Raw genomic sequence first — 15232 nt, forward strand, 5'->3', positions numbered from 1 at the left:
AATTATCAGAAATTAATCTCAATACATTGACTATGTAAGGAACTCAGAACCTGTGAAACATTTGTATTTATCCTGTTGTGCACCTGGGCCTTTTGCTTCTTTTTTTCTATCCTGTTTCCATTAACTTAACACTTCTTTCTCAAAACAGTAGTGGATACCTTTGGATGAAATCTTCAGTTTCTTAGCAATCTGAATAGCCTTTATTTTGCAAAACACCAATAGACTGATATGTTTCTTGAAAAAAAAAATGTTTGTTTTGACCATTTTAGAGTACACTACATACCAATCAATAATAATGATCATGTGTCATATTTTTCTTATAGCTGAGATATTTTGGAAACGCTTACAACACGTAATAAACATTTGTATTTCTTTTTTTTTTTTAAACAGAAGGGGCATGGGGCATGGTTTGGGTAACATATATAGGAATATCTGAAGTTGAGGTGGAAGAGAGGTTTCACCATTTTATAACGGTCTGTAGTATAAGACTCATCTGCCACAATGATCAGGTCCAGTTTTTAAGCAGCGTTCCATTTCCCCTGTAACAGACGCATCAGCGGAAATGTATTAAATGGAGCTTATTTAAATTAAATGCATGGGCGGTCATGCAATGCATGGTTCTAGCAAGCCTGCTCTTCGCAAAAGCTCTCCACTCTAGCTAGCTTTTAGTGGGGATTAGGTATCTATTGGCTTACAAACAGGGATATCTATTTGGAGCAACCATTTAAATTATGAGCGATGCAGTCACACTTCGCGGATCTGCCTTTTATTTCTGCAGCGTAAAAATACGCTGCAGAACATTGTACAATGTCCACTGGGAGAAATAATCCGCACATTTCTCAATTTCTTGTGCGGAAATTTTTCTCATAGGTTCACATTGTAACGTTTCCCGCGGCATATTATTCCGCTGCAGAAATACAAGGCAAATCCGCCACGAGTGACTGCACCTTTATAAAGAATAAGTGACAGGCACACTCAAATAAAAGGCAGCTCCTAGTGACATGGCTGAGCTCCTTCACTAGGTCATTTCTCACAATGTTATCTCTTTCTATCATATTGAACACGTTTTTTACATTTAGTATTCTCATTGTAAAACCTCTGTGCTCTGTCTTCTCTTGCTTTTATTATTTATTTTCCTCCTTCATGTCTTTCTCGTGTAATTTTCTGACTCACCTCATATCATCCTTTCACTGCACATGTCAACCGCTCACTATCTCTGACAAATGTGCTGCGATTTTTCACATAATTTAGCAAGATGGGAGCTACATTTACACCTGGAGAAAGGTTACAAAGTATTTATATACTGTCCTAATAGATGAGAATGTTAGAAGTACTTACAAGTACAATCTTCGTTCAGTGGTAATTTGAGGAAAGCAGGTGCCCTTTTTAAAAATGAAACAGTTAATGTAACCTCCTCTCCCGCATTCCGTAACACTTGCACCTAGAATGAAAGAATAGATAGATATGAGATACATTGGTAGATGATAGATAGATAGATAGATAGATAGATAGATAGATAGATAGATAGATAGATAGATAGATAGATAGATAGATAGATAGATAATGCTATATTTAAATATCAAGTTCAATGTAGACTCAATAAAATTCTCATATATCCACCAGAAGGCAGAATAATTTGTAGAAAAGTTATTTCTCAAATAATCATATTAGAAATTGGGTATTATCAATTTTCATTTAAATACATGTGTAGAATTCTCTGTGTCTAAATGCTAAAATTGTCATTGAACAGAATAATTTTAAGTATTGTTTTCATGTGGGCTGATATATATACAACATGATAAGAATCATGCGTTTAAGCTGTATAACACAATATAACACAAAACATTTGTAGTATATTTGCCATGGATGTCTATTGTAAAACTTTAAAGCGAATATGAACCTTCATCAATGTAATTATCCCGTGAGTTCTAAGAAAGACTGTGTGCAATGATAAAGGGTTGTTATGTCTATACCTTGCCTATTACAGTACAACAATAGGTTTCATTGCATACAGTGTTATTATTGAGTTCAATCTATAACAGTATGAGCTTCTAAGCTCCCTCTAGTGGTGACTGCAGACATCCAGCATGTTATCTTTTAAATCTATGTCTATGCTGGGGATTTGAACCATTATTTCAGAAAAACAAAGCTCTGAGGCCCCATGCACACGACCGTAGAATCTGTCCATAAACTCACTTTTATTCACTGCTTTTATTCATGACTTATTCCTTTTTAACTCTCTCAACCTCCTGGCTATTACAGAAACATAGCTACAATAGCTGCACCTGTCTGACACGGCTTCCCCTGCTGCTCTATCTTATGGTGGTCTCCATTTCTCTTATGCCCCTATAACAGAGAACAGACACAGTGGAGGAGTAGATATACTTCTTTCCCCACACTGTACTTTCCAGGTCATTCCCACTGTCCCCTCACTCACATTTCCCTCTTTTGATGTCTACACACTCAAACTGTTTTGCGCATTCTCCCTCCGAGTGGCAGTTCAGTTGTCTACCCCCCCCCCCCTGGACCCACCACTTCAATTTCTGGATCATTTTGCTGCCTGGCCTCCACAATTCCTATCATCTGAAACCCCAACTTCCATCATTGGTGACTTTAACATCCCCAATGATAACCCAATCTCCTCATCTGCCTCCCAGTTTCTATCTTTAACCTCCTCCCTAGGTCTGTCACAACTTACTAACTCTCCTACTCATGAAGACGGCCATTCACTTGACCTGGTCTTTTTCAGTCTCTGCTCAGTTTCTGACTTTAATAATTCTCCTCTCCCACTCTCTGATCACAACCTTCTCTCCTTTACTATCACAAATGCTCTGCCACCTAAGAATATGCCTACCCATCAGACATACACAAATCTACATGCCATTAACACTCAGCAACTCATAGACAGTCTGCAGTCCACACATTGTCACCTATCTCTTCCCTCTCCGGTCCCAATATGGCCGCTAAACATTACAATAACACTCCAAACCACCCGTCAAAAACGGATTTATGCTGAGAATTTACAACTCTGCCCTTCACAGAGCCAAGCAAGTCTATTTCACCAGTCTTATCTTCACACTATCTTATAATCCAAAACACCTCTATGATACTTTTCATTCCCTCCTTAGTCCCAAAGTGCAGACGCCAATCACAAATCTCAGTGCTGCAGACTTGGCCACTTTTTTTAAAGTTAAAATTGGCAACATCCGGCATGATATTGTCTCCCAGTCCCCTAGTAACATCGATCCCCTTCCCTCCCGCAATCCCTCTTCTTCACTTTCAGCATTTAACCCAATAACAGAAGAAGAAGTCTCTAGGCTCTTCTCTTCTTCTCGTCCGACTACCTGTCCCAGTGATCCTATATCCCCACACACCTCGTCTAGTTCCTCTCCCCAGCTGTCACTAGTCACCTGACTAAAATATTTAACCTCTCTTTTTCTTCTGTAATCTTTCCCTCCTCTTTTAAACATGCCGTAATAACCCCATTACTGAAAAAAACAACTCTTGACCCATCCAGCGCTGCTAACTACCGACTTGTCTCTAATCTCCCCTTCATCTTCAAACTCCTGGAATGCTTGGTCTACTGTCGCCTTATCCGCTATCTCTCTGCTAACTCGATTCTTGACCCCTTACAATCTGGTTTCCGCACTCTAAACTCCACAGAAAATGGCATTACTAAGGTCCCAAACGATCTCTTGGTGGCTAAATCTAAAGGCAAATATTCTCTACTGATTCTTCTGGATCTCTCTGCAGCCTTTGACACTGTAGACCACAAACTCCTACTTAACATGCTCCACTCTATTGACCTTAAAGGCACTGCTTTCTCTTGGTTTTCTTCCTATCTCTCTGACTGCTCGTTCAGTGTGTCATTTGCTGGTTCCACTTCTTCTCTGCTACCAATTGCTATCGGGGTTCCTCAGGGATCAGTCCTAGGTCCGCTCCTCTTTTCTCTCTACACAGCACCTATTGGACAAACCATCAGCAGATTTGGCTTCCAGTACTATCTCTGCGCTGATGACTTTTGATGACTGATGACAATTATATGCCTCTTCCTATGACATCACCCCTGCTCTAATACAAAACACCAGTGATTGTCTGTCTCTCTAACATCATGTCCTCTCTCTATCTGAAACTGAATCATTCTAAACTGAGCTCCTTGTATTCCCACCATCTACTAACCTACCTAAACCTGATGTCTCCATCTCAGTGTGTGTTATTATCATAACTCCCAGGCAGCACGCCCGCTGTCTTAGGGTTATTTTTGACTCAGATCTTTCCTTTACTCCTCACATTCAATCACTTTCACGCTCCTGTCACTTTCACCTGAAAAACATCTCCAGAATCCGCCCTTTTCTTACTGTGGAAACAGCCAAAATTTACTCGCATCTTGACGACTGTAACTCATTACTAGTCGGTCTTCCCCTCTGTTAGGGATCTGCCAGGTACTACGTCTAGGTATACTCCTGGGATTAATCAATCCACACCTGAGGCCAGACCTGTTCGACTGACACCATCTCCCACCAACCAGGGTGGCAGGCTCAGGAGTGGGAGAGCCTATCGCGGCCTGGTCAGTCGGAGTTAGCTCCGACACCTGTCCTTTATTACCTGCTGTGTTCTCCTCCTCAGTGCTTGTAATTCTCCTGATTCCTGGCCCCACTGCTGCTTGCTCCAGCCTGCTTCTGCCGTGCTTCTGCCTTGCTGCTGTTCTGCTTAACCCGCTTTGCTTTGCCTCCGGCTTGCTTCCTCCTCCGTGCTCACTTGGGTATACATCCTGGTCCTGACAACTCATTCACCGCTCCGTTTCCTTGCAGCGTTCCGTGGGCTACTGCCCCTTCCCTTGCGTGTTCCCTGTTTGTTCTCCCGTGCACTTAGACAGCGTAGGGACCGCCGCCCAGTTGTACCCCGTCGCCTAGGGCGGGTCGTTGCAAGTAGGCAGGGACAGGGCGGTGGGTAGATTAGGGCTCACTTTCCCTTCACCTCCTTCCTGCCATTACATAATTACAAGCCCCTTACCTAGTCTACCATTTCCCCTACGCTGACGCTATCATGGACCCCCTTGAGACCCTGACCCAGCAGATGCAGGGCCTCTCCCTACAGGTCCAGGCCCTGGCCCAGAGGGTCAACCAGGGTGACGCTGCCGTAGTAGTTCCCCTCACCTCACCTCTAGAACCCGACCTCAAGTTACCTGACCGGTTCTCAGGGGACCGTAAGACGTTTCTCTCCTTCCGGGAGAGTTGCAGACTGTATTTCGGCCTTAAACCCCACTCCTCAGGTTCCGAGAACCAGCGGGTGGGTATCATCATATCCCGACTCCAGGAAGGGCCCCAAGAGTGGGCCTTCTCCTTGGTTCCTGACGCCCCTGAACTTTCCTCTGTTGATCACTTTTTCTCTGCCCTCGGACTCATTTACGACGAGACTGACAGGACTGCTTTAGCCGAGAGTCAGCTGGTGACCTTACGTCAGGGTAGGAGACCGGTTGAGGAGTACTGTTCTGATTTTAGAAAGTGGTGCGTAGATTCTCGGTGGAACGATCCGGCCCTAAGGTGCCAGTTTAGGTTAGGATTATCTGACGCCCTGAAGGATCTGCTGGTTAGTTACCCCTCTTCTGACTCCCTTGACCAGGTTATGGCCCTAGCAGTACGACTTGACCGACGTCTCAGGGAACGTCAGCTTGAACGCTTCAATGTGCTCCACTCTGACCTTTCTGCGATTCCCCCCGAGGTCCCGTCTCCTCGCCCCTCCACGGAGGACTCGGAGGTACCTATGCAACTCGGGGCCTCCATGTCCCCTCGACAACGTAGGGAGTTTCGCAGAATGAATGGTCTCTGCTTCTACTGTGCGGACGACAAGCATCTTCTGAACACCTGTCCCAGGCGCAAGAATAAAAAGCCGGAAAACTTCCGCGCCTAAGTGATCATCGGGGAGGTCACTTGGGCGCACAGGTATTTCCCGTTAATGTGAAACGCAATAAGATTTTGCTTCCCTTTCAGGTTTCGTTTGCTGGCCGGTCTGCCACTGGCAGTGCCTTCGTGGATTCTGGCTCATCTTCTAATATCATGTCTGTGGAATTTGCTATGTCTCTAAAAATGCCTTTTATTGATTTACCTTATCCTATCCCTGTAGTAGGTATCGACTCAACTCCCCTTGCTAATGGTTATTTTACTCAGCATACTCCTGTTTTTGAACTCCTGGTTGGCTCCATGCATTTGGAGCAGTGCTCTGTACTGGTGATGCAGGGATTATCGTCTGATCTGGTATTAGGTCTTCCCTGGTTGCAGTTGCATAATCCCACGTTTGATTGGAATACTGCGGATCTCACCAAATGGGGTAGTGAATGTCTGATGTCATGTCTTTCTGTTAACTCTATTTCTCCCCGGGAGGAGGTAAACACGCTTCCTGAGTTTGTTCAGGACTTCGCCGATGTGTTTTCTAAGGAGGCCTCCGAGGTGTTGCCCCCCCATAGAGATTACGATTGCGCCATCGATTTGGTGCCTGGTGCCAAGCTTCCTAAGGGTAGGATATTTAATCTTTCATGTCCTGAACGTGAAGCTATGAGGGTGTATATCCAAGAATGCCTGGCCAAGGGTTTCATTCGCCCCTCGACTTCTCCTGTAGGTGCTGGCTTCTTCTTTGTGGGGAAGAAGGATGGTGGTCTTAGGCCGTGCATTGATTATCGTAACCTGAATAAGGTCACCGTAAGGAACCAGTACCCACTTCCTTTGATTCCGGATCTTTTTAATCAGGTTCAGGGAGCCCAATGGTTTTCTAAGTTTGATCTACGGGGGGCATATAACCTTATCCGCATCAAAGAGGGGGATGAGTGGAAAACTGCGTTCAACACACCCGAGGGTCATTTCGAATACCTGGTCATGCCCTTTGGGTTGTGTAATGCCCCTGCTGTCTTCCAGAATTTTATTAATGAAATCCTGAGAGATTACCTGGGTAATTTTCTTGTTGTGTACCTTGATGACATACTGGTGTTTTCCAAGGACTGGTCCTCCCACGTGGAGCATGTCAGGAAGGTGCTCCAGGTCCTTCGGGAGAATAATCTGTTTGATAAGACTGAAAAATGTGTCTTTGGGGTACAGGAGATACCATTTTTAGGGCAAATCCTCACTCCTCGTGAATTCCGCATGGACCCTGCCAAGGTTCAGGCTGTGGCGGAATGGGTCCAACCTGCCTCCCTTAAGGCGTTACAGTGTTTTTTAGGGTTCGCCAACTATTACAGGAGATTTATTGCCAACTTCACGGTCGTCGCTAAGCCTCTTACGGACCTTACTCGCAAGGGTGCTGACGTCCTCCATTGGCCCCCTGAGGCCGTCCAGGCCTTTGAGACCCTCAAGAAGTGCTTTATCTCGGCCCCCGTGCTGATTCAGCCCAACCAAGAGGAGCCATTTATTGTGGAGGTTGACGCATCCGAGGTGGGAGTGGGGGCCGTCTTGTCCCAGGGTACCAGCTCCCTCACCCATCTCCGCCCCTGTGCTTACTTCTCTAGGAAGTTTTCGCCCACGGAGAGTAACTATGATATTGGCAACCGCAAACTTCTAGCCATTAAATGGGCTTTTGAAGAGTGGCGGCACTTCCTGGAGGGGGCCAGGCACCAGGTAACGGTCCTTACGGATCACAAGAATCTGGTTTTCCTAGAATCGGCCCGGAGGCTTAATCCTAGACAAGCTCGGTGGGCACTATTCTTTACCAGATTTAATTTCTTGGTTACCTATAGGGCTGGGTCCAAGAATATTAAGGCTGATGCCCTGTCACGTAGTTTCATGGCCAATCCTCCTTCCGAGAAGGATCCTGCTTGTATTTTACCCCCTGGTATAATCGTTTCTGCCACGGATTCTGATTTAGCTTCTGATATCGCGGCTCATCAGGGTGCAGCTCCCGGGAACGTCCCTGGGGACAAACTGTTTGTTCCCCTGCAATACCGGCTAAGGGTACTCAGGGAAAACCATGACTCCGCTCTATCTGGTCATCCTGGCATCTTGGGCACCAAACACCTCATTACCAGAAACTATTGGTGGCCTGGGTTGCCTAAAGACGTTAGGGCTTACGTCGCCGCTTGTGAGGTTTGCGCTAGGTCCAAAACCCCTAGGTCCCGACCTGCGGGCCTACTACGTTCCTTGCCCATTCCCCAGAGACCTTGGACCCATATCTCCATGGATTTTATCACCGATTTGCCTCCATCTCAGGGCAAGTCGGTGGTGTGGGTGGTAGTAGACCGCTTCAGCAAGATGTGCCACTTTGTGCCCCTTAAGAAGCTACCTAACGCCAAGACGTTAGCTTCTTTGTTTGTGAAACACATCCTGCGTCTCCATGGGGCCCCAGTCAATATCGTTTCTGACAGAGGGGTACAATTTGTTTCCTTATTTTGGAGAGCCTTTTGTAAAAAGTTGGAGATTGATCTGTCCTTCTCCTCCGCCTTCCATCCCGAAACTAATGGCCAAACGGAGAGGACTAACCAGTCCCTGGAACAATATTTAAGGTGTTTCATCTCTGACTGTCAATTCGATTGGGTCTCATTCCTTCCCCTTGCTGAATTTTCCCTGAATAACCGGGTCAGTAACTCGTCAGGGGTCTCCCCGTTTTTCTGTAATTTCGGGTTTAACCCAAGGTTCTCCTCCGTTTCCCCTGGTTGTTCCAATAATCCTGAGGTAGAGGATGTTCATCGGGAACTGTGCACTGTCTGGGCCCAGGTTCAGAAGAACCTAGAGGCGTCCCAGAGCGCACAAAAGATTCAGGCGGATAGTAGACGTTCTGCTAACCCCCGGTTTGTCGTCTGGGATTTGGTCTGGTTGTCGTCCAGGAACTTGCGCCTTAAGGTCCCGTCCAGGAAGTTTGCTCCCCGATTTATTGGGCCTTATAAGATCATTGAAGTCCTCAACCCTGTATCCTTCCGTCTGGAGCTGCCCCCATCCTTTCGCATACATGACGTCTTCCATGCCTCCCTCCTTAAACGCTGCTCCCCGTCCTGGTCCCCCTCGAGGAAACCTCCTGTTCCCGTTCTCACCCCTGAGGGGGTGGAAGTCGAGGTGGCCAAGATTATGGACAGTAGGATGGTCCAGGGCTCCCTCCAGTACCTGGTCCATTGGAGAGGGTACGGGCCGGAGGAGAGGACTTGGGTACCTGCCCGTGATGTTCACGCTGGGGTATTGATCAGGAGGTTCCACCTTCTCTTCCCTACTAAACCGGGTCCTCTTAGTAAGGGTCCGGTGGCCCCTCATAAAAGGGGGAGTACTGTTAGGGATCTGCCAGGTACTACGTCTAGGTATACTCCTGGGATTAATCAATCCACACCTGAGGCCAGACCTGTTCGACTGACACCATCTCCCACCAACCAGGGTGGCAGGCTCAGGAGTGGGAGAGCCTATCGCGGCCTGCTCAGTCGGAGTTAGCTCCGCCCCCTGTCCTTTATTACCTGCTGTGTTTTCCTCCTCAGTGCTTGTAATTCTCCTGATTCCTGGCCCCACTGCTGCTTGCTCCAGCCTGCTTCTGCCGTGCTTCTGCCTTGCTGCTGTTCTGCTTAACCCGCTTTGCTTTGCCTCCAGCTTGCTTCCTCCTCCGTGCTCACTTGGGTATACTCCACTTCATCCTGGTCCTGACAACTCATTCACCGCTCCGTTTCCTTGCGGCGTTCCGTGGGCTACTGCCCCTTCCCTTGCGTGTTCCCTGTTTGTTCTCCCGTGCACTTAGACAGCGTAGGGACCGCCGCCCAGTTGTACCCCGTCGCCTAGGGCGGGTCGTTGCAAGTAGGCTGGGACAGGGCGGTGGGTAGATTAGGGCTCACTTTCCCTTCACCTCCTTCCTGCCATTACACCCTCACTAAACTCTCCCCTCTCCAATCTGTCCTTAATTCAGCAGCCAGGCCCATCTTTCTGACAAACCGCTACACCAATCCCTCTATCCTGTGCCAGTCACTACACTGGTTGCCCATACTCTTCAGAATTAAAATGAAAAGGTATTACTCTCACCCACAAAGCTCTCCGCAGTTCTGCACCTCCTTACATCTCCTCCCTCATCTCTGTCTACAACCCTACTCGTGCTCTATGTTCTGCTAACGACCTTAGATTAACATCCACCATAATCCGAACCTTCCACTCCCGTCTCCAAGACTTTTCTCGTGCTGCGCCAGTCCTCTGGAATACGCAACCCCAGACAATCAGATTAATTCCCAATATCCACAGTTTTAAATGTGCCCTGAAAACACATATTTTTAGACAGGCCTTTAACATTCCCTAATCTGACTATTTTCTTGTCCCCCCTTTTACATTAGTCATCAGAACTTGACCCCCCTCTTTCAGCAGTATCCCCCACTCTCCTTGCACCCTAATGCACTTCATGTCCATCATACACGGATACTGGCTGGTGACCAGCTCATGTAGCTTTATGTGTACCACCCCATATGTATAAAAGATGTCTGGACCATTGTACTTAACAAGCACTTTTTACATTTTGTGTCTCCTTTATTTCCTCATAGATTGTAAGCTCTTGCGAGCAGGGTCCTCACTCCTCTTGTTTGAATTGAAAATTTGTTTTGTCAATATGTAATGTCTGATATTGTCTGTACAATGTACGTCCTGAATTGTAAAGTGCTGCGGAACATGTTGGCGCTATATAAAGATTATTATTATTATTATTATTGAAGCTAATGCAAAGACTGCGGGCAAAAAATGCTCAGAAATCAGCACTGCAGGTTTTTATGCCTCCCATTGTTATCAATGGGAAGTTAGAGGCAGGAACCACGGCAACAAAGGACTTGCTGCTTTTTTTTCCGCGAGCGGCCCAGGGCCACCCTGGAAAAAAAAACGCCTCTGCCTCCTATTGAAATCAATAGGGGGCAATTTAAACAACTGTTGGGTGCTGATTCTGAAGTGTCAAAATCAGTGCAAAAAAACTCAGTGTGAACTGACCCTTACCTATGCTGCCACAATATCAAGGATAAACAACCACTACACCTATAAAAAAAAAACACTTCTATATTTTTTCTAAAACTAATACCTCTACCACTAATTATAATTGCAGTCATATAATATATAATATTTTAGATGATTGTCTACACAGTCATTCATTCAGATGAATGATGCATAACTTTAGCTGTCACTGTAAGGTTAAACAACATGTATTCAAACTAGTGTAACTGTAATGCCATCATACAGCAGCATGTGTATTTCATAACTGTCCAGCTTTAAATGACAGATCTGACAATGCTAGAAAGTGGTGTTTTATTCTAAGTTAGAAATAACGTTGTCATATTCTAGTAATTGGAGCTCTGCTGCCCAAAGGTTACTCTTTTATACAGTCTATAACTAAAACTATCACATAATCCAATAAAACCCAATTATTACTTAGACTGTACATCTTATTAGATCTCTACATTTTATATTAAATTTACAGACTGTGTCTGCCATACTATTAACCCACGTTCTACTATATCTAGTCATGTCAATTGCTTTCTAATTTTACAGAAAAAGCATATATTATTTAACATATGTCCTTAAGAAATCTATGGGTCCTCTACTGTAACTTCCTTATTTCCAATGTCCCACAGAGGCATACAATGTTTTTTTCTGTCGGAGTCATATAAAATCAGACAGAAAACTATTTGTGGCATGCCCATTGCCATATGATGGCAGTATTCTCCACTAGAGGAATGGTTTCTAAGTAATACTACTTCTATAATACGGTGCCATATGGAGCCACCATAAAACAGCACATGGTATCCCTTTGGCTCTGTAGCATGGTGCCCTATGGATTTCATTAGTCACCATACAGGTTACCTACATCTATAAACTCATGTGCAAATCTAGTGGTATCACTTCCTATAATGTGGAAGGGGCCTAATAATAAATACCATCACTGCTTTTGGCCCATGCATTTCAAATAAGAAGATGGCAACAGTGAATGACAATGGATGTATTCTAAAAATAAATCAGGTTCAAGCATAGAGAGATGAGTGAATGTCTAAAACTTAGCTTCACCATATTTCAAGCATATAAAACAATTCAAGCTGAAATGATGAAATACAATCAGTAATTCTTCCTCCATTATATAAAATGTGGGCACTAGGGATTTATAATAGGAAATTCATTTGTCGGGGAATTGAGGTTTTACATCTTTGCTCATCTAATAATAAATCTAAAAAATAGAATAGGCGAGATCAGGTTCAAAGTTATAATCATTGGCTACAGTATTGTAGCTTAATATGAATTTTCATTGATTGAACTATGGTGCACTCATGTGGCCAATTATTGAATGGATAAACCATGCAATTTTGGGAATGGCTGCGTTTTTGTGTGCACAGTGTCTACAGGTGAAACAATTTGAAAGCACTAGCTTCACCTGTTCAAGCGGCATGGAAAAAAAAACTACATAAAATTGGGGAAATTTGCGGTTGAATGCTCAGTAACTGCACAATACTGGTGCCATTTGCACGTGAGAATGATGACTTTTCAGCTCTCTAGACCTGTTTGTTTCAGTAAACGTTTGTACACTGTCCAATCAGTCTTGTCAGTGTGTAAGGACATGCCCCATTTACAAGTAGAATACAACACCTAGTTTTTAATTCATTCAGTCATTTCCAGGAGGAATAACAGAGGAACAATGCAACGCAGAGTTCTAAAAAAGATGCTTCAGAACTGTTATTTTATGGGGAATGCAAATATTTACTACAACAGCCATGTCAGGTGAGGTGACAGGCCCTCTTTAGACAATATACAGGTTATTTTGCAATGAATGCTTTTACACATTAATTGGTTATTCATACAAAAAAAATCTGAATAGAAAAAAATATAAATGATAAATGCGGCTCAGGGAATATATATTATTTTTAAAATGCAAACATTTGTCAGAGCGAATACACAGATGGATAGCAGCTCCCGCTATAATCTGGGAGAACAGTTTGTGAGACACCTAAAATCACAGCTGAATCAACTGTCAGTGCCATTTTAATTACTAAAAGCCAAGCAGAAGACAATAAAAAGTGATTTGCAGATCTGTCCTCTAAGCAAATCCAGACAATAGTAATAGTACTGCAACTCATTAAACAAAGCATTTGCCAACTATATTCATAAAGGAAATGTGCAATAAACTTGCTACTGCCTCAGCATTTGCTGAAATCTTAAGCAGAATTAATTTGTTAAAAAAATATCAATAAACTATGAAATTTATGTTACTTAGTAGTACATGGCCGGGCTAGGTGGAAGTCATCAATACATTGTTTATGTTATCTTTTTTTTTTTACTGGATAGCCGAAGGTTGTTTAAGGCTCTGTTCACATGTATTGTGGTTTTCAGAATCTGAAAAAAGAGGCTCTGAATACAGATGTGAACTTAGCCTAAAAGAGTTTTCCATATATTTTCTTTCAGTCAAACTGATTGCTAGGGATCTGCTCCCTGACAACCATATGTAAACATCTGTGTCTGTTCGGCTGCGTATCCCAAGAAACCATGTATGAATCTGTAGTACAACTATCCATAGAAATCTATGTCTATGCAACATGTTCCATCACATGCCACCACATGCCGTATTACAGACTTATTTTCCTCAAGTAGCATTGCTTCTGGGGAAGAATACATGTGCCACTTGGAAGCACTTACAGCTACAAAATGTAAAATATGTGCATGAGGTCTTAGGAAGGTCCTTTGATTATAAATTTCCTGTCTTTAGGATCCACCCCTGGCTTTGTAGAGCATTTTTCAAAAAATACATTTAAAACTGCACCAAACTGCCCTGTGTGAAGCCTTTGCTTTGGATGCTTTCACACGGAGGCTTTCATATGGGAGAATTTTAGCACCATTTATAATGGTAGCCACGACTCAGTACCGAATCCGCCGTACAACTACCACCGCTGCCAAATGGACCCAATTGGATTTATAATGTGATCCGCCTGGGTTCCGCTGTGGTGTCCTTCATTTTGACGAGAAGACTAGCGTTGCATGTTGCGTTATTCCTGTCATCAAATCTGATGGAATTTGCAAAGGAGGCTTTGAGCATCCACCACAAATGTGAACATTCCTTATGTTTGGTTCAGTTGAAACGTGGGTCATATGGGAATTGCGGCCTTAACACAGTTGCCAAAATGTGCAGATATTGTGACGGAATAAAAGCAGCATTAAACAAGTTTTGAATTTAATACATAACCTTTAATACCAAAAGCATACACAACCAAGCTGTGGTGCAAAAACTATTTTCTCAATTTATGGCTGAAATAACCTTTAAAAAAAATCATATATACACATCTGAAACCTTTTAAAAACAAGAAAGTGGAGGAAAAGACCAGGCAAATATTGGCTGGAGTTTACATGTTAGCCATGTAAGTCATAAGTACTAAGCATGTTTGGCAATGCTAGAAGGTTTGAAAAATCAGCACATGATACCATCGTTCTAAAGAGATTCAAACACAGATGCCAAACAAAGTCATTGAAAGCTACCAGTCTGGAAAGGTTTACAAAGCCATTGCTAAGGCTCTGGGACTCCAGCGAACCACAGTGAGAGCCATTATCCACACATGGAGAAAACTTGGAATAGTGGTAACTCTTCCTAGGAGTGGTCGGCCTACCATAACTTCTCCAAGAGCGCATCAACGACTCATTCAAGAGGTCACAAAAGAACCCAGACGAACATCTAAAAACTGCAAGCCTAAGTTGCCTTAGTTAAGGTCAATGTACACAATTCCACAATAAGAAAGACACTGTGCAAAAATTTAATTCATGGGAAAGTTGGAAGGCGCAAACCACTGCTGACCAGGAAGAACTAAAAGGTTTGTCTCACATTTGCCAAAAAACATCTAGATAACCCCCAAGACTTTTGGAATAATAGTCTGTGGACTGATGAGTCGAAGGTGAAACTTTATGGAAGACATGAGTCATGTTACATCTGGTGTAAAGATAACATTTCATTCCACCATAAGAACATTATGCCAACATTTATATATGGTGGTGGTAGTGTGATGGTCTGGGGCTAGATAACTTGTCATGATTGATGGGACCATGAATTCTGCTCTCATCATAAAATCCTGAAGGTGAATGTCTGCTGGCCTTTGGTGACCTAAAGCTCTAGCGCAGTTGGGATATGAAGCAGGACAACGATCCGAAGCACACAAGCAAGTCCACCTCTGAATGGCTCAAAAGAAACACAATGAAGGTTTCGGAGTGGCCGAGTCAATGTCCTGACTTGGATCCCATTGAGATGCTGTAACAAAACATTAAACAGGCAGTTCATGCTCAAAAACCCT

The 15232-nt window shown here is 43.9% G+C and overlaps 1 protein-coding gene across 3 annotated transcripts in view; it reads right to left on the minus strand.

Annotated features, from left to right (window-relative positions):
* SNTG1 (syntrophin gamma 1) overlaps positions 1–15232 on the minus strand; it is a 505846-nt gene that overhangs the window by 105455 nt on the left and 385159 nt on the right. For all 3 annotated transcript variants that reach the window (XM_075826260.1, XM_075826258.1, XM_075826259.1), the window contains one exon: positions 1339–1441. In XM_075826260.1, the coding sequence (XP_075682375.1) occupies positions 1339–1441 (103 nt within the window). The remainder of the gene's footprint in view (positions 1–1338; positions 1442–15232) is intronic.

Source organism: Rhinoderma darwinii, chromosome 5 (assembly GCF_050947455.1).
Source record: "Rhinoderma darwinii isolate aRhiDar2 chromosome 5, aRhiDar2.hap1, whole genome shotgun sequence".
In the NCBI taxonomy this organism is placed as follows: domain Eukaryota; kingdom Metazoa; phylum Chordata; class Amphibia; order Anura; family Rhinodermatidae; genus Rhinoderma; species Rhinoderma darwinii.